Source organism: Ranitomeya imitator, chromosome 4, assembly GCF_032444005.1.
Source record: "Ranitomeya imitator isolate aRanImi1 chromosome 4, aRanImi1.pri, whole genome shotgun sequence".
In the NCBI taxonomy this organism is placed as follows: Eukaryota; Metazoa; Chordata; class Amphibia; order Anura; family Dendrobatidae; genus Ranitomeya; species Ranitomeya imitator.
In genome coordinates this window covers 680,644,017-680,663,678 of record NC_091285.1, presented here as the reverse complement: position 1 = coordinate 680,663,678, position 19,662 = coordinate 680,644,017, and the positions used below count along the sequence as shown (strand labels likewise).

General features: G+C 45.7%; 1 protein-coding gene across 1 annotated transcript in view; it reads right to left on the bottom strand.

The window, feature by feature from the left end:
• Window positions 1-19,662, bottom strand: part of STAG3 (STAG3 cohesin complex component) — a 125,935-nt gene that overhangs the window by 73,657 nt on the left and 32,616 nt on the right. Inside the window, exons 6-8 of the mRNA XM_069762503.1 lie at window positions 15,567-15,771; window positions 13,058-13,209; window positions 12,668-12,741 (exon numbers count right to left, since the gene is read on the bottom strand). Coding sequence (XP_069618604.1) covers window positions 12,668-12,741; window positions 13,058-13,209; window positions 15,567-15,771 — 431 coding nt within the window. The remainder of the gene's footprint in view (window positions 1-12,667; window positions 12,742-13,057; window positions 13,210-15,566; window positions 15,772-19,662) is intronic.

Here is a 19,662-nt window from a genome sequence, read left to right as displayed (position 1 = left end):
TTTACTGATCAGTATTTCCTTTGTGATTTTTTCATTAAAATAATTTTTAATAATGTGTTTGTGTTTTTTTTAACCCTTTACTAGTATTGGATTAATAATGGATAGGTGTCATAATTGACGCCTCTCCATTATTAATTTGGCTTAATGTCACCTTACAATATCAAGGTGACATTAACCCTTCATTACCCCATATCCCACCGCAACACGGGGAATGGGAAGAGAGTGGCCAAGTGCCAGAATAGGCGCATCTTCCAGATGTGCCTTTTCTGGGGTGGCTGGGGGCAGGTGTTTTTAGCCAGGGGGGGGGGGGGGGGGGGCAATAACCATGGACCCTCCCCAGGCTATTAATAACTGCCCTCAGTCACTGGCTTTACTACTCTGGCGGAGAAAATTGTGCGGGAGCCCACGCCAATTTTTTTCCGCCATTTAACCCTTTAATTTAATAGCCAGAACGGCCAAATTTTGCATATACACACTACTGACATTAGTAGTGTGGAATATGCAAAAAAAATGGGGATATGAGATGGTTTACTGTATGTAACCAGGTCTCATATCATGTCGGGTTTAGGAAGGAGATAGCAAAAGCCGGTAATTTAATTACCGGCTTTCTGCTATATCGCGCTGTATGAAGTAATAATATATATACATATATGTGTCTACTGACATATACAGTTAGGGCCAGAAATATTTGGACAGTGACACAATTTTCGCGAGTTGGGCTCTGCATGCCACCACATTGGATTTGAAATGAAACCTCTACAACAGAATTCAAGTGCAGATTGTAACGTTTAATTTGAAGGGTTGAACAAAAATATCTGATAGAAAATGTAGGAATTGTACACATTTCTTTACAAACACTCCACATTTTAGGAGGTCAAAAGTAATTGGACAAATAAACATAACCCAAACAAAATATTTTTATTTTCAATATTTTGTTGCAAATCCTTTGGAGGCAATCACTGCCTTAAGTCTGGAACCCATGGACATCACCAAACGCTGGGTTTCCTCCTTCTTAATGCTTTGCCAGGCCTTTACAGCCGCAGCCTTCAGGTCTTGCTTGTTTGTGGGTCTTTCCGTCTTAAGTCTGGATTTGAGCAAGTGAAATGCATGCTCAATTGGGTTTAGATCTGGAGATTGACTTGGCCATTGCAGAATGTTCCACTTTTTGGCACTCATGAACTCCTGGGTAGCTTTGGCTGTATGCTTGGGGTCATTGTCCATCTGTACTATGAAGCGCCGTCCAATCAACTTTGCAGCATTTGGCTGAATCTGGGCTGAAAGTATATCCCGGTACACTTCAGAATTCATCCGGCTACTCTTGTCTGCTCTTATGTCATCAATAAACACAAGTGACCCAGTGCCATTGAAAGCCATGCATGCCCATGCCATCACGTTGCCTCCACCATGTTTTACAGAGGATGTGGTGTGCCTTGGATCATGTGCCGTTCCCTTTCTTCTCCAAACTTTTTTCTTCCCATCATTCTGGTACAGGTTGATCTTTGTCTCATCTGTCCATAGAATACTTTTCCAGAACTGAGCTGGCTTCTTGAGGTGTTTTTCTGCAAATTTAACTCTGGCCTGTCTATTTTTGGTATTGATGAATGGTTTGCATCTAGATGTGAACCCTTTGTATTTACTGTCATGGAGTCTTCTCTTTACTGTTGACTTAGAGACAGATACACCTACTTCACTGAGAGGGTTCTGGACTTCAGTTGATGTTGTGAACGGGTTCTTCTTCACCAAATTAAGTATGCGGCGATCATCCACCACTGTTGTTATCCGTGGACGCCCAGGCCTTTTTGAGTTCCCAAGCTCACCAGTCAATTCCTTTTTTTCTCAGAATGTACCCAACTGTTGATTTTGCTACTCCAAGCATGTCTGCTATCTCTCTGATGGATTTTTTCTTTTTTTTCAGCCTCAGGATGTTCTGCTTCACCTCAATTGAGAGTTCCTTTGACCGCATGTTGTCTGCTCACAGCAACAGCTTCCAAATGCAAAACCACACACCTGGAATCCACCCCTGACCTTTTAACTACTTCATTGATTACAGGTTAACGAGGGAGACGCCTTCAGAGTTAATTGCAGCCCTTAGAGTCCATTGTCCAATTACTTTTGGTCCCTTGAAAAAGAGGACGCTATGCATTACAGAGCTATGATTCCTAAATCCTTTCTCCGATTTGGATGTGGAAACTATCATATTGCAGCTGGGAGTCTGCACTTTCAGCCCATATTATATATATAATTGTATTTCTGAACATGTTTTTGTAAACAGCTAAAATAACAAAACTTGTGTCACTGTCCAAATATTTCTGGCCCTAACTGTATATATATATATATATATATATATATATATATATATATATATATATATATATACATACACACACACACTATATATACATATATTATTTTTTTTTTACACATGGATCCCTTGTATATCCGTATGTCGGTTTTGCAAGCCTGCGAGAAAAACACGCAGTACGGATGCCATACGGATTACATACGGAGGATGCCATGCGCAAAAAACGCTGACACACCCTGCCTACGGAGGAGCTACGGACCACTATTTTGGGGACTTTTCAGCGTATTACGGCTGTAATATACGGACCGTATTTTCATACGCTGAGTGTGACGCCGACCTAAGTGATCAAAACAGGATTTAATGTGGTTCACTGTAGTAAGGAAACGTTTCGGTCTTTACCTCAGACCTTCATTAGTTACTACAAAATAATAATAATACAAAACAGAGCAAAATAAAGTATATACAAAAAGAAGACGTCTAGAACAGGTCCTAAATAGATTAATAAATTGCAATGGGGTATGGTTGAACACCAGAGAACTTAAAATGTCCCACAACAGCCGAGCATTAATGTGAGGATCCATATTCCTAGGACTACCAATCCGTAACAACGGGCAAAAAACAAGAGCAAGAGTGTGATGAAAAGGTAGAGTAACACATCCCAGTGTGCTTAGGATTCGCTGAGCGCATCAGTGGATCACAATTAAGGTACCGTCACAAATAACGATATCATTGCTTTTTGTGACGTAGCAACGATATCGTTAAGGAAATCGTTATGTGTGACAGCGACCAACGATCAGGCCCCTGCTGGGAGATCGTTGGTCGCTGAGGAAAGTCCAGAACTTTATTTCGTCGCTGGACTTCCCACTGACATCGCTGGATCGGCGTGTGTGACGCCGATCCAGCGATGTCTTCACTGGTAACCAGGGTAAACATCGGGTTACTAAGTGCAGGGCCGCGCTTAGTAACCCGATGTTTTCCCTGGTTACCAGCGTAAACGTAAAAAAAAAAAAAAACACTACATACTTACCTTCCGTGCCTGTCCCCCGGCGCTCTGCTTCTCTGCACTGGCTGTGAGCGCCAGCCAGCCGGAAAGCACAGCGGTGACGTCACCGCTCTGCTTTCCGGCTGACCGTGCAGAGGAAAGCAGAGCGCCGGAGGACAGACACGGAAGGTAAGTATGTAGTGTTTGTTTTTTTTACGTTTACGCTGGTAACCAGGGTAAACATCGGGTTACTAAGTGCAGCCCTGCGCTTAGTAACCCGATGTTTACCCGGGGACTTCGGGATCGTTGGTCGCTGGAGAGCTGTCTGTGTGACAGCTCTCCAGCGACCAAACAGCGACGCTGCAGCGATCGACATCGTTGTCGGTATCGCTGCAGCGTCGCTTAGCGTGACGGTACCTTTAGATCGCTGGTTCTGTTATAAGGGAGAGACCAGAAACAGAGGTACAGATCTGGTAGTATAGATTGTTGGTGGAGAGAAAAGAACACACAAACCGGAGGAGGGTTTTTTTTTTTTTAGAGGGAATCAATTGCAGATTTCAAGTCTGAAAAAAGGTAGATGTGCCAGGTTGAAATAAAAAAAATACGGGATAAAAAGCAAGTGAGCTAAAGGTGGTGGTCTATATACTCGCCTGTGTACAGTGTCAGTGCTGCACGCCGCCATGGCGCACATGGACGCGGTGTCCGCCACTAGTCCAATGAGTAAAGAAGGGAAGGGACAAAAAACAAGAGAGCGCCAATGAAAGAGATCCAGCCGGGGCCGGGAGTTGTCGGCCGTCCAGTACAGCGGCTGCGTTCCAGTGTGACGACGACGCTGGGTGAACAGGATGGGCTTGTGTTCCAGCAGTGGGCCGTGTATGGAGAACAGAACGGCCGAGAATGTTACAGAAGCGATGGCTGTGACCATTGTTACTGAAGTGCAACGATGACTACCACAGTGACCGGGGAAAAGGGGAAAAAATACAAAGGTAGATTCCAATAGGTGACAACCTGGGTGATGAGAGAGGTGGATCCGATATATTGTGGAAGTGCCAGCGAGGCCATATTGCTAGTATAGACGGCTCTAGAGATGGAAAGAGGAAAAAAGTGTTCGTTTATATTGGAGAAGAAGATGGCAGCCAGCAATGCTGTAAAGGGCCCCTAAAGTAAACCATCGTAAATATTCTATGAAAAGACAGCAGAAATTGGCATACAATAAAATAACGCACAATATAAAACATAATAATGTACAATTGTGGTAAAACCAACAAAGTAGCAGCATACTATACATGATATCATACAGAGTGGGTAGAGTCACATATTGGGAATCAATCGTACTCCCTATTGAGACCTGTGGGTGATAATGTGTCGAGTGTATGGATCGGCGTTTACGTTGTTTAATGCGGTCACCGCCTCTCCTAGAATGAGGGATTTGTTCCAGCATCTGGAATCTTCATTGTGCTATTGTGTGGCCCTTAGTGATGACGTGATGGGGAGCTGGGAGCAGCGTATTCTTGCAGCGGATGGTGCTTTTGTGTTTAGGAATTGTGTCTTTGACAGATTGTGTAGTCTCCTATGTACAACAGCACACAGGGACACTGAATTGCATCTATAGCAAAGGAAGTGTCACAAGTAAAGAATCCCTTCATTTCGTACTTCTTCGCAGTAAGGGGATGCGAGATCTCAGGACCATGTTGTACATTATTGCACTGTGTGCAATTTAAGCCTGGAAATGTACCCGTTTTAGGGTTGTGTAGAAATCTGTTATATCCGGTCCAATATCTGCCTTAAAGGGAAACTGTCACCTGAATTTGGCGGGACTGGTTTTGGGTCATATGGGCGGAGTTTTCGGGTGTTTGATTCACCCTTTTCTTACCCGCTGGCTGCATGCTGGCTGCAATATTGGATTGAAGTTCATTCTCTGTCCTCCGTAGTACCTGCCTGCACAAGGCAGAAAACTCAACCCATATGACCCAAAACCAGTCCCGCCAAATTCAGGTGAAAGAGTCCCTTTAACTAGTGTGTCCCGTAAGTTGCGGGCTCGCCTAAAACAGGGCAGAAACATTAAGGTTACTTACTGGTATCCGGTTTTTCCGGAACCCATGACAGCACACCTGAGAGAGGGATCCACCCAGTCGGGACAGGAAACCTACTGAAATAAAAGGGCGGTACATCTCCCTCGCTTCAGTTTGTTTTCAGAGCATGAGAGGCCCCCTTGGTTAGTACACATGGCAATATACCACCACATCATAATAACAAAAAACACCAAGCTAAAAGTGCACACCAAAGGGTGAAAAAAGAAGGGAGGGAATATACAGGTGCTGTCATGGGCTCCGGAAAAACCAGCTACCAGTAAGTAACCTTGGTGTTTTCCCGTCTCCCATGACAGCACACCAGAGAGATTTTTGGAGAAAGAAACACCTTAGGGAGGGACCACCACTTGCAGCACCCTTCTACCAAAGGTAAGGTCAGTTGAGGAGGATAGATCTAGTCGGTAGTGTCTAAAGAAGGTAGACGGTGAGGACTAGGTACCGGCCTTACAAATTTGATCAATCGATACCTTTGCTATTTCTGCCCAGGAAGTAGCCACAGCTCTGGTGGAGTGAGCCTTGATGCCTTCAGGGATCGGGGCACCACGAGAAGCATAGGATAAGGAAATGGCCTCCCTAATCCACCTAGCATTAGTACCCTAGGATACCCCATATCCCTTCCCGCTACCCTGGAAGGCTACAAATAGGGACTGATCCTCCACTGACAAGTCAAAGATATGTACTGCAAAATAGCTCTTCTCACATGCAGTGTATGGTATTTCTCTTCCCCTGGGTTCTTGGGATTATCACAAAAAGAGGGTAATACAATTCCTTGACTCCTATGGAACTTAAAGTACTACTTTCGGCAGATATGCCGGATCTGGTCTGAGCACTACTTTGTCATCAAATATTTGCGTGTAAGGAGGGGCTTGCAAGTCACTCACCCTATGGGCTGATGTCAACGCTACCAGAAGCACTGTTTTAAGAGTGAGTATTTTTACCGATGTTTCTTGCAAAGGTTCAAATAGATCACTAGTCAGAGCCTCTAACACCAGATTCAAATCCCATGGAGGAACCCTCTGAATTACCACTGGTCTAGATCTACTACAGGATTTTATAAAGCGGGACACCCACCTATTGGAGGCCAGATTACAATTATACAAGGCTCCTAATGCAGACACTTGTACCTTGAGCGTATTAGTTGCCAACCCTAGTTGTAAACCCGCCTGTAAAAACTCTAAAATAGTACCTACAGGAGCCTCGTCCCCCAAAGGTTGCCCTGAAAAATCCAGAAACTTTCTCCATGTTCTACCATAAATTCTCGATGTGACCGGTTTTCTACTTTTCAACAAGGTGGAGACTAACCCTGGTGATAACCCCTGCCTACTCCGTAATGCCCTCTCAAATTCCAGGCTGCCAGATGGAAGCCCTTCACTTGAGAGTGGCATATTGGACCCTGGGTAAGCAAGTCCGGAATTTCTGGTAGAATCCATGGATCGGTTATTGACATCTGTCTTAGGAGGGAGAACCAAGGTCTTTTCGGCCAAAATGGAGCAATCAAAATTACTCTTGCCTGCTCCATTCTGATCTTTCTTACCACTGCTGGAATCATCGCTATCGGTGGAAAAACATAAGCAAGACTGAATTTCCATTGAATTTGAAGAGCATCCACCGCAAAAGGTTTCTCTTTCAGGTCTAATGAACAGAAACTCTCCACTTTCCTGTTGTTTATAGTGGCAAATAAATCTATTACAGGTATGCCCCTGGCCTGCACTATCTGTTGAAACACCTGGGGATTCAATGACCACTTTCCCTGTCTCTGAAGGATAGGGAGGAAATGTTTTATAGCTCTCTACAGCCCATAATTCTCTTAAATTGGACGCCTGCTGTGATTCCAGTTGGGACCAGGATCCCTGAACAGAGAGTTCCTATATGAGCCCCCCATCCTGTACCGCTTGCGTCTGTGGTGATGATCTGCTCTATCGGAGTTTTATCGCTGTATTTACAGACTCCATTTTGAAGGAGCAGTTTACTACCGACTGATTGAGATTTTTTAAATTGACAATTGTTCTTCGTGACCTGTATGGTTTTCGTATTAAAAAAAAAAAAAAAAAAAAAAAAAAAAAAAAAAAAGGGGAATAAAAACCTTTTCCCTCCTCTTCCCCCGGGACTTCCACCAGAACTCGCCTGCATTGTCTCCGGCGTTCGTTCCATGGGCGCCGCCATCTTGGATCCAGCACGCAGGCACGCCCATTCCCAGCGTGCCTTGCGCGCAACGTCAGCCGCGCGCCCGGAAGACACCCAGAGGGGGAGAGAGCAGAGTGGCAGACACAGAATGGCCCCAAGAGTCCGGACTGTGCTGGTCCGACGCCCGCACGTTCGCAAGAGCCCGCAGGATTTGCGAACGGCGCTACCATCCCCTGAAGGCCGACATACAGGCGCCCTGCCTGCGCTTCCAGTGCCGGGACAGGAGTGGGTAAGTGGAAATCCTTCAAGATACCGACGTGATTCAGCACAAGGGTTCCCATCAGGACAGGAAACCCAACTGAAGTGAGGGAGAGGTACGGCCCTTTTATTTCAGTAGGTTTCCTGTCCCGACTGGGCGGATCCCTCTCTCAGGTGTGCTGTCATGGGAGACGGGAAAAAGGTGCCGTAAAATTCAGGGATGTCAGGGTATGCTGTATGAAGTAAAGGCCAGTGTTTGCGGATGGACACAAAGGGGTGATAGACAGGATGGCATTCGTTCGCACCTGTGTTGTCATATGTCCCCCGAGGGTGTGTTGGTCTGTTTTTATTCTGGACATCTTGGGGATACAGCTTGGGGATAACCCCGCTCCTCATATTTGGATACCATCTCTTGTAGTCTGGCTGTCCGGGTTGGGTCGTCCGACACTATGCGTCTCACCCGTTGTAATTGGGCTCTGGGGATGGCAGCTTTCAACTTACACGCCGGGAGGCCCTTTACAGCATTGCTGGCTGCCATCTACTTCAATATAAACAAACACTTTTTTCCCCTCTTTCCATCTCTAGAGCTGTCTATACTAGCAATATGGCTTCGCTGGCACTTCCACAATATATCGGATCCACCTCTCTCATCACCCAGGTTGTCACCTATTGGAATCTACCTTTGTATTTTTTCCCCCTTTTCCCCGGTCACTGCGGTAGTCATCGTTGCACTTCAGTAACAATGGTCACAGTCATCGCTTCTGTAACATTCACGGCCATTCTGTTCTCCATACACGACCCACTGCTGGAACACAAGCCCATCCTGTTCACCCAGCGTCGTCGTCACACTGGAACGCAGCCGCTGTACTGGACGGCCGACAACTTCCGGCCCCGGCTGGAAAACCGAAACGTTTCCTTACTACAGTGAACCACATTAAATCCTGTTTTGATCACTTAAGATGAGTGCTGGGATTACCTTTACATATACTTACGGTGTGGGAACCTACCCAGGCACCCTTTTATAGTTGTGCGCATGGTACTTGATATTAAGGTACCTTCACACTGAGCAACCTTGCAATGAGAACGACAATGATCCGTGACGTTGCAGCGTCCTGGATAGCGATATCGTTGTGTTTGACATGCAGCAGCGATCTGGATCCCGCTGTGACATCGCTGGTCGGAGCTAGAACGCCAGAACTTTATTTGGTCGTCAGGTCGGCGTGTATCGTCATGTTTGACATCAAAAGCAACGATGCCAGCAATGTTTTACATGGAGCTAACAACCAGCGAGAACGATAAGCGAGTCGCTGTTATGTCATTGGATCGCTCCTGCATCGTTCTGGAGTTGCTGTGTTTGACGTCTCTACAGCGACCTAAACAGCGACGCTTCAGCGATCGGCTCATTGTCTATATCGCTGCAGCGTCGCTGAGTGTGACGGTACCTTTAGTCTTGTTTTGCAAACCTGCAGAGCAGAAGGCTCGGCCATAGCTTCAACCTTTGTGAGGCAACACAGAGCCAAGCGGAGCCAAAACGCCTGGCACCGCTCAGCGTACTCGGCGGTGCAGTCGTCCACGGCAGCCGATCCCAGTTACGGACGATCTTGCTTTCCCGGCTGCGATCCAGAGGATACTATTTACTTTCTGTTTGTGAGTGCGCTGACCATTAAAATAGACTGTATGTAGCAGAGCCAATTGGGTTGGGTTCTTGCAGCTTCTAGTCTCCCATGGAGGCTAATTAAGCATGCCAAAAGTAAAAAAAAACAAAAAGCAATTAACCTGATCGCTAAACGGTGTAGCGAGAAAAAAATCAAATCAGCAGAATTATGTTTTTTTGGTAGCCACAACATTGCATTAAAATGTAATAATGGGCGATCAAAAGATCGTATCTGCACCAAAATGGTATCATTAAAAATGTCATCTCAGCAAGCAAAAAATAATCCCTCATCCAACCCCAGATCACGAAAATTAGAGACGCTACGGGTATGAGAAAATGGCGCATTTTTTTTTTTTTTAACAATGTTTGGAATAGTTTTCAACACTTAAAAAGAACCCAGACATGTTTGGTGTCTATGAATTCGTAATAACCTAGTTTTAGCATTTAGTGAACCTAGCAAAAAACGTCAAACAATAAACAACTGTGGGATTGCACTTTTTTTGCAATTTCAGCGCACTTGGAATTTTTTTCCCCAGTTTTGAGTACATGATACAGTAAAACCAATGGTATTGTTCAAAAGTACAACTCGTCCCGCAAAAAATAAGCCCTAACATGACCATATTGATGGAAAATTAAAAATGTTATGGCTCTGGGATGGAGGGGAGCAAAAAATAAAAACACAAAAACGAAAATACCTCCGGTCATGAAGTGGTTAAACACTTGTTGTAATGTAACAAAATAGGTAAAAAGCCAAGGGGGTGAATACTTTCGCAAGCCACTGTACATCCAGGTGTCACTACTCAAGTAGTGCTACTCACCTCTACTATAGTACACCTAAATCTTAGCATTACATTATCACTGCTCGGCTCTGCTACATCTAAATCCATCAGTACCGCTACTTGGCTCTCAAACATCTAAATCCATCAGTACCGTTACTTGGCTCTGCTACATCCAAGTGTCCCTTCTCGGTTCTGCTACATCCCAATGTCCCTACTCTATTATTTCTGCTCAGCTCTGATACAGTACAGCTACTTGTTGGGGACTACATCCACCAGCTCCATTTTTGGGTGACAGTTCTGGGCAGGACGGTCTCAGTATTGGAGGTGGGAATCCTCACCCAATTTCGCCCCTACAACACTCCAACGCTTTCCTGTCTGGTCTCAGGAGGAATCCCACCACCTTCTAAGATCCATAGTTTTGGATCCATCCTACCGGTCCTTCCTATTCAGTGATCACCTGCTTTGAGTACAGGATTATGGTGGCCAGCCTGAACCATCAAGGTAGCACCCCTTCTCTCAGCTACTGGACGGGCCTCCACGTCCCACATTCCCGGGTCGAGAAAATTGTCAGCCTAGAGACTCTGGATTCTGAAGAGCGGGTTCTCCTCCCAATCACAAGGTCTCAACTATCTCAGTCGCTAGTTCCTGAAACCCGAGGGCACTGGGGTACATGCTCTGGCCCCTCTATAGCAGGGGTGGGGAACCTTCAGCCCACGGACCGTAGACAGTCACTTTCTCTGGACCCTGAGCAGATTCCGGGAAACCATAGTGCTTGGTCCAGCAGAACACCAGCCAGCGATTGACGCAATGTTCACTACCGAATGCCGCAGAGCGTGTAATAAAACTTTACACTGCAGCATCTCACCAAGGTTCACTTCATGGAAGGAGACATTTCCTGAGACCATCACCTCCATTCACAGGGTTTCTGAGCCCGCTGTTCTTTTTTGCATTGTTCCCTTCCTCTCTTCCAAGGGTGGTCTCTGCTGTCCTCCACCATGAGGACATCGTCCTCCCCACCCTTTGTCCACCTCTGGATCATTCCCAGGAGCGTTCTCTCCCCCGTCTGGACATGGTCACGGCCATTTAGGCCTATTTTTCAGTCTTGAAGCCTTCTACATTTCATTTCATTTCATGATCCCTGATGGGCGACGCTCGGATCTGTCAGCTTTCAAGACGACCATTTCCAAATGTTCATTCAGTCGGTGCCTCCTGGGAGGTCTCTAGACAGTAAATGTCACATCCTGGTGGAGGTGATTGATAAAGCCAACCAGGCGGAGCCAACACTTATTTCTACCAAGTCTTGATCCTCCTAGTGGCAGGGTGTATACCCGCGGTCCTGTGTCCCCCAATATACAGTAAGTACAAAAATCTAATTGTTAATATTCCGTCTTCCTGAAGCCGCCAATAGGGGGAGCTGACTGCGTTCACATGTCCATTGGAGGCGAGATAGCAGAGCCATCCAGGCCATAGAGGAGGCCTTCAGAGCCATTAGAGAGGCTGCGTCACATCTCATCTCCTCCCAACACATTTATTATCAAAGCAACGAAAATGCTCAAATGACACCTGGTCAATAACATCCGACTTAGTCTAAGTTCACATTTGCGTTGTGCGCCGCAGCGTCGTCACCGCAACGCACAACGCAAACAAAAACGCAGCAAAACGCATGCACATGTGGCGCCATGCGGCGCCAATATTAAAGATAGGGTCGACACGACGCATGCGTTTTTTTAAAAGGTCGGCGCCGCCCGAAAAATGCAACATGTTGCGTTTGGCGCGCCCAGACAGGTGCGCCCTAACGCCGCATGCGGCGTAAAACGCAACAAAACGCAACACAACGCATGCACATGCGGCCCCAATGTTAAAGATAGGGCCGCACGACGCATGCGTTTTGTTGCGGCGGCGACGTTGCGGCGCAAACCGCAAATGTGAACGTACCCTTAAGTGGCGGCACTGGATCATCCAGGCTCCTGCTGAATCTCCACTACTCCTGCTCTGCTACATTCAGGCGCCACTACACCAGAACTACTACTCAGCTCTGCTACATCCATGCGCCACTACTTCAGCACTACTACTCAGCTCTGCTACATTCAGGCACCACTACACCAGCACTACTACTCAGCTCTGCTACATCCAAGGGCCACTACTTCAGCACTATTACTCAGCTCTGCTACATTCAGGCACCACTACACCAGCACTACTACTCAGCTCTGCTACATCCAAGCGCTACTACTCAGCTCTGCTACATTCAGGCACCACTACACCAGCACTACTACTCAGCTCTGCTACATCCAAGAGTCCCTACTCTAGTACCGCTACTCTGCTCTGCTACATCCATGCGTCACTACGCCATAGTAGACCTAAAGCTGACTATTACCAGAGACCTCACCGACGCTTCTCACACAGCGGCTGTTAGGACCCATCTGGATGGTGGAGAGCGCACGTGACGGTGACGGGAAGACACGCGGACATATTACTCACCGGTAGCGATGCACAAACACGCCTTTGAATATTCCGTTCATCATATTACCGATATCTTCCAGGCTGGAATACATCTGTGCGGAGCGGGGACACATCAGTAACGTAAATTTATATATTCTGACTAGTAACATCTAATGGACGTCAGATCATAGCAGTCCGTCTTACGACGGGTGCCGGAGTGCGGAGCAGACGCAGGAGCTGAGCCCGCACCACAAATGTCAGCTGTGGAGTCAGATTATGGAAAAATATATTCACTAAAGTATTATTCATTTTTTACATTTCGTTATGTGCTGGAAAAGGGTTTGAGGGTCAACATCCTATTAGTCGTGTGAAGGACTGGCAACGTGTGGACAAATACAAATAAACAACGATCGATAGTAGCGCACCCACCTCCGCCATCTTCTCGTCCAGCGCCTCCAGCCGCTCCGCTGACCTCTTTTCCGGGCTTTTTGCTCGCTCCACATTGAACTGACGCTGGCTCGTCTCCAGGTGATGGCTCAGGTCCTTGGCTACCTTCACCAACGCCGTCATCAGTTTCATGGCTGAACAGCAATAAGTAAATGAATCAACAAGCGGCGGACGCGTGATCAGCTGTTTGCTGTACAGTCTGCAAGCGCTACGCCGACGCTGACCAGAGCACTGGATCCAGCAAGCAGGAGGCAGGGGAGCGGGGTGTGTGCTACTAAAGACAGGAGAACGGCCCTTTAACCTGTGGCCATGCTTCACAAGAGACTGCTAATTACACCACAGTATTGTAGTGTATGTATTAAATAGGCAATAAAAAGTCCAAGTCCTACTAACGGGATTAAAAATAAAAGAATTATATATATACAGTGGGGAATAAAAGTATTTGATACACGCCCGATTTTGCCAGTTTTCCCGCCTACAAAGAATGGAGAGGTCTGTAATGTTTATCATATGTACAATTCACCTTTGAGAGACAGAATCTAAAAGATAAAGACCTGAAAATCACATTGTAGGATTTTTACATAATTAAATTACATTTTATTGAATGAAATCAGCATCTGATCGCCTACCAAGTTGGGGCTCCACGTGTTCTCGCCTTGCGGGGCAAGGATGATTTTGAGAAAGGTCAGGGATCAGCCCAGAACTACATGGGAGGACCCGGTCAATGACCTGAAGAAAGCCGATACCAAGAAGTATCACTCCAGTCCCCATGTTTGGAGGAAGAAGTAGGGCGAGTACAACCCCAAGAACACCATCCCAACCGTGAAGCATGGCGGGGGAAAATACCATACTTTGGGGGTGCTTTTTTTGCAAAGAGAACAGGACCACATTAAAGGGAGGATGGATGGAATCATGTATCGGAGATTTTGGCCAACAACCTCCTTCCCTCAGTAAAAGTATTGAAGAGGAGTCTTAGCTGGGTCTCCCCAGTATGACAATGACCAGAAACACGCAGCCAGGGCGACTAACTTGTGGCTCCGTAAGAAGCATTTCAAGGTCCCGAAGTGACATCTTCCCGATCCCTCAAAGCTCCTGTTCTGACATTACCTGGTCCTCCTCATTCTCTCCTACCTGGTCCCGTTATGACTCTGTAAATAGGTGCTAGACATGATGAGTGGAGGGGGGGGTCTCCAGCAGGCATGTGTACGGAGACTTCATAAGCCAGTAATTAAACAAGTGTTATCGAAAATGTATAACCATCCTTAGAGATTATCACCTAGCAGACAGACCATTCATTTATTTTTTTTTGTTTTTGCAACTTATGTAAAAGACGCATGGCCAGAACTGTTCTACAGAGTATTCGAGGGTTGGACACGACCAAATGGTCAGACTCAATCATCCCATCTGTCCCTGTCTTACTCCAAGTTCACAAACTAAGGCCGTATTCACACATCTGTGTCTCGCTAAGAACGGACCACGACACAGCGACTGGCAGCAGGATCCTGAACTTCACACCCCGATATATGTGTAGGAGACCATTAAGTTACGGACGGGAGACCTGCGGCCAGTCCATGAATCATGGATGTGTGAAGGAGGCCTATATTCCCCATCTCTAAAGATAGGGAATAAAGATTCCCTATTTCAAAAGAACCTGAAGACCCACCTCTTCCGACAAGCCTACAACCTGCAGTAACCACCGATCGACCAAACCGCTGCATGACCAGCTCTATCCTCACCTACTGTATCCTCACCCATCCCTTGTAGATTGTGAGCCTTCGCGGGCAGGGTCCTCTCTCCTCCTGTACCAGTTATGACTTGTATTGTTTAAGATTATTGTACTTGTTTTTATTATGTACACCCCTCCTCACATGTAAAGCGCCATGGAATAAATGGTGCTATAACAATAAATAATAATAATCATCTCTAAGTCAATATATCTTCCTGGGAAAAGACAAGAGCTGAGCAGCATGAGCAGTTTATATCTACCACCATCCTCCAGTCATAGGACAGATGTGTCCGGGGACATTTCTTCTGCTCATTGTAATCATCATGTAAAAGAATCAATAGAAGAACAAAAGGGACAAGCAAAGTCAGAAGGAGGAGGAGGTGTCAGCAGCAGAGAGGAGCAAAATCCTGAGAGTCCGGAGGAACAGATGGTGGAGGAGAAAGGAGGAAAGATTTATGGCCACGGTGCCGCATCCTCCCGCACATCTTACAGCAACAAGGTTGACTTTTCACAGCGTGATACATTTATGAAGGACGAGAAGAATGGGCAGCTGGGGCGATCTGCGGACCACCTAGGAAGGTGAAAGAAGTTTAACAAAAACTAAAAAGACACAATGACGGAACCACGGGCTCACAGCTTTGTTTTCCACATTTTTTGCCAAAAAAAAAAAAAAATCAGATAGAGCTCAAATAGAAGCAAGCTGAAAATCCCCCAGTACCCCGTTCTTGGCATATACAAGCGATCACACAGCTGTATAAAACTCACCGGCAAATGTGCTGGTATGTCGGAAGGCGCGGACTTGGGAGTCCGACAGACCAGTGACAAAGGAGACTAGTAGGTCCATGAAAATCCCGTCATAGATGACGTTGTGTTGACAGCAGATGACCAAAGCACCCAGAAATTCTCCAAAATTCACCCGGAACTTCTTCCAAGTCTTGGTGCTGAGTGACAGAGGGTAGTCTGCCGAGTCCTGGGGAAATAAACATTATCATTATGTAATATGCTTAAAAAAAGTATTGATATGGTAAGCTGTCCACTTACAAGTAGATAATGGGATTTTGGCAATTACGATAAAATCTCTTTCTTGTTGAATACTTTGGGACATGCAGAACCGTGGGTGAAGGTCCTGTGGCTAGGAGTCATGACGATAGGTAGAACGGGCTGGTGGCCTGTCGACCTCTCCTCAGACACCAGGCAGCTCAGGAGGAACCCAAACCAGCAAAAATTCAATAGCAATGAACAACCAGGAACATGACCTGAACACGGGTATGAAAAACAGAGAGGCCTCAGGCAACGAGACCTGACCCAGAGACAAGAGAGCAGGGACCGGGAGACAGCTCCCAAAGTATTCTATGAAAAAAGGATTTCACGGTAAGGACAAGAGGAGGTTTTTGGCACTCGCCATAAAATCCATTTCTTATAGCCTTCATTGGGGAAGGGGGACACAGGAAACCAAGGATGAATGATGCTGACACTAAGAAAAAAAAAAAAAAAGTCAGCTCCAACTCACGAGGCTACCCGGCCTACTGGCATCCAAGTTACTCAGTAAGTGAGAAAGTAGTAGAAGACGCACCAGGAAGAAAGAAACCTCAATGGAGAATAAATACAAAACACACAAAGAAAATAGGGGATGGGTGAGGTTTCCCAAAAAGAAGGCTAGGAGAAAGGGAAATTACAACGAGTACCAAAAATCCTCTTTTCTTGGGCGCTTTATTGGGGACATGGACAACCATGGGAACTCCTAAAGCCCCCACTGCAAGGCCCTAACCCTGTGTGGAGGCGCTCTGTCCCAATACGATTCCAGAATGGCAGAATAAATCCAGAGAGCGATGGTAGGCTTTGAGATGTGAGACCCGTACAATGGCCCCCTGAGATGTCAAAGAGTCTGAACGTCTAAGAGAGGCCGTTATGGACAGGTAGTGATGCACAGTTCTGACCAGGTCCAATGTGTGTAAGGGTCTCACAGCGGTGTGATAGGGAGAAGGACAGAACAAAGGTAAAACAATCTTCTGGTAATGGAAGTGATTACTATAACGAATGCCATCTTCCAAGATTACTGAAGCAAGGAGACGTCATGTAAGGCATCTTGAACTATGTTGAGATCTGAAGCATCTACGGGAGAGAGCCACACCTTAAAGAAAGGTCTTAATTTCCTGGATTTTATGAAAAAAGATAGACAGGGCAGAAACCTATCCCTACGGAAAGTGACATCCAGATCGATCTGAAGACCTGATTGCAAGAAAGAGCAAAGAGCTGGGCTACGTAGTGGGATTTACAACAATGAAAAAAGACCTTCCAAGTACAATGGTAGGTATGTGAAGAGAAGGACTTCCAAGCCTAAATCATGGTCTAAACTTAGAATTCAACAGTTAAGCTGTTAAAGTGAGCAATTTGAGACCCTGGATATGGAGCTCCACGATGTTGATGAAAAGTAAAGCTTTGTGTTTCATAAAAGTATCTCTGGAAGACCATTCCCCAACTGAGAAGGTTGGCATCCACCGTCACGTGCCAATGGATTGGATTGCCAATGGACTGGAAGAAAAGAGCATGTGCGGAGAATGAGCCAACAGTTCCACCACCAGACCAGAGTCTTCTTGACACAAGGAGGTAAGAGGACTGAATCAATGTAGAAGACATGATCCCTCGAGGACTCAGATGCCACCTTCACCCCACACTCTTCGTTGATAAAAAAAAAATAAATAAATAAATAAATAAATAAAAAATAATATATGAATATTGTGAGATATTCAAATCAAATTCTAAAGAAGTGTTCCCTGGACATCATTGTTCTCAAGATTGAATTCCTCCAAGAAGCCGTATCTAAATCACAACAAAAGATAGCTTCAATTGAAACTCAACTGGCGGCGACTCCCTCCACTCCCGATTGGGAAAACCAAAACGGCGAAGGCCATGGAAGAGCACCGCAGAACACGCCAAGAAAAGACAAAAGTTACAGGGGAATTCAGAGGACTATTTGCAGGACAAAGTATATAGATGGAACAGTAGTATGGCAAACCAACTGTGGATCAAGATGTCAAGAATTATTCAGCTCAGGCAGTGACACTTCCACTGGCACACAGAACCGAAACAGTTTTTAAGTCAAGCGAGGAGGGAGCACAAGACAACTAGGAGGAAACCAACACAGTCCGCCTGTAAGCACAGGCGATCGTATGACCACATGATCACAGGTAAAACCTCAAACTTGGTGGTCAACATATCGTCGTACACCCTGTGCCCCACCGAACTGAGGGTACTGCAGTGTGTTCTCCTCCTGCCCTACTGCAACAAGTTCCAGGACCTTCAACGATTTTATCAAAACATCAGGCTGAAGACTCACTTCGGACTTCAGCATGAGCTTCCAGGGAACAGGACCACTCTCACAGAGGGTACCTCTATTCCGGAACTTGTCTATATCCCAACTGGGTGTTTAGAGCCCCAGTACGTTCTACACCCCGCGTACATATCACATGGCAGAGGCTTGCACTGACTTCATATATAGGGATATTCAAGGTATACCGACTTAACACCAAATGGGCTCTCTCCCCACACAAAATCTGTCACACATTGAAAAACAGGCTATCAATTATCTTAAAAACAACAAGAATATAGTCATTAAACTGCTGGAGAACAGAAGTGCCATGGTCATCATGGTTAGCTCGTAGTGTCTTCATGAAATCTCTCACCAACTATTAAATTAATTATATATATATAAAAAATCCTCCAGGATCCCATTGCCACAATCAGAAAAAAACACAACAGACTATACATAAGATATCGAAGCCTCAATACCATGGACCAGAAAACTGCCACTTTTCTCATCAACCACCATCCAGTCAGCCCAGTTCTCTATATCTTGACAAAAATTCACAAATCTTGAACTTACCCCCAGGGACAACCCACTGTAGCTTCTATGGATTCCATCTTTTCTCTGATTTCCATTTTCCATAGAAAATTCTCACGCCTCTGGTTATAGAAACGGGCTCTTTTATTCTTGACAAAGGACACTTCCTCCAGACAATCAGACACGACAGAGCCTCCACCTGACAGCCTACTAGTCACCTTGGACGTCAATAGTCTATACACGTCCATCAGACATGATAGGCAGTCTCTCGGCAGTCACTGATATACTCAACAACTCCTCCCTCGACTCCAGACAACTCTGTGTGGAACTCCTGTCCATAGTCATATAGGAGAATTTTTTTCTGCTTGGGGATGACTTCTTTCTTCAGACACGCGGGACCGTGATGGGGTCAATTGTAGGACCCGCTTACACAAAATGCTATATGAACCACTTTGAGCAAGAATTCAGAAACACTAATGATCTTTTCATCAAACATTCCATATGTTGGCTGAGATACAGTATATTGTTGATATCTTCCTTATTTGGAAAGGTTCACCTGACTTTCTCCACACCTTCTTTGACTTTCTGAACTCCATCCGATGAGAGCTGCAATTTACCCTCAGCTTCGACACCACCAAAATGTCATTGGACACACAGGGTAATCCAGGAGACAGTGATAGACAAGGGCGCCCCTAGTTTGAAGGATTGGATAGGTGCCCACAGTACTTTTCCACTACATGACATAAAACCTGCTCGGTTGGCAGTAAAGAAGCTGCTTAAAAAAAATAAATTAAAAAAAAAGGTTTGCTGCGTTTTTCAGGTACATTTGTCTCTTGTGCATGCTGATGCAGTTTAGGTCACCAAAAACGCAGCGACACCAGATACCTGCATTTTTGCACTTTGCTCATTGCTTTCTGTGGGTGAAAAAAACCCTGCAAAAAAGCTGAAAGTAGTGACATGCTGCAGTTTGCAAAAACGCAGTTTTGCAATTCAGTCAGGAAAAAAAAAAAATCTGCGTGC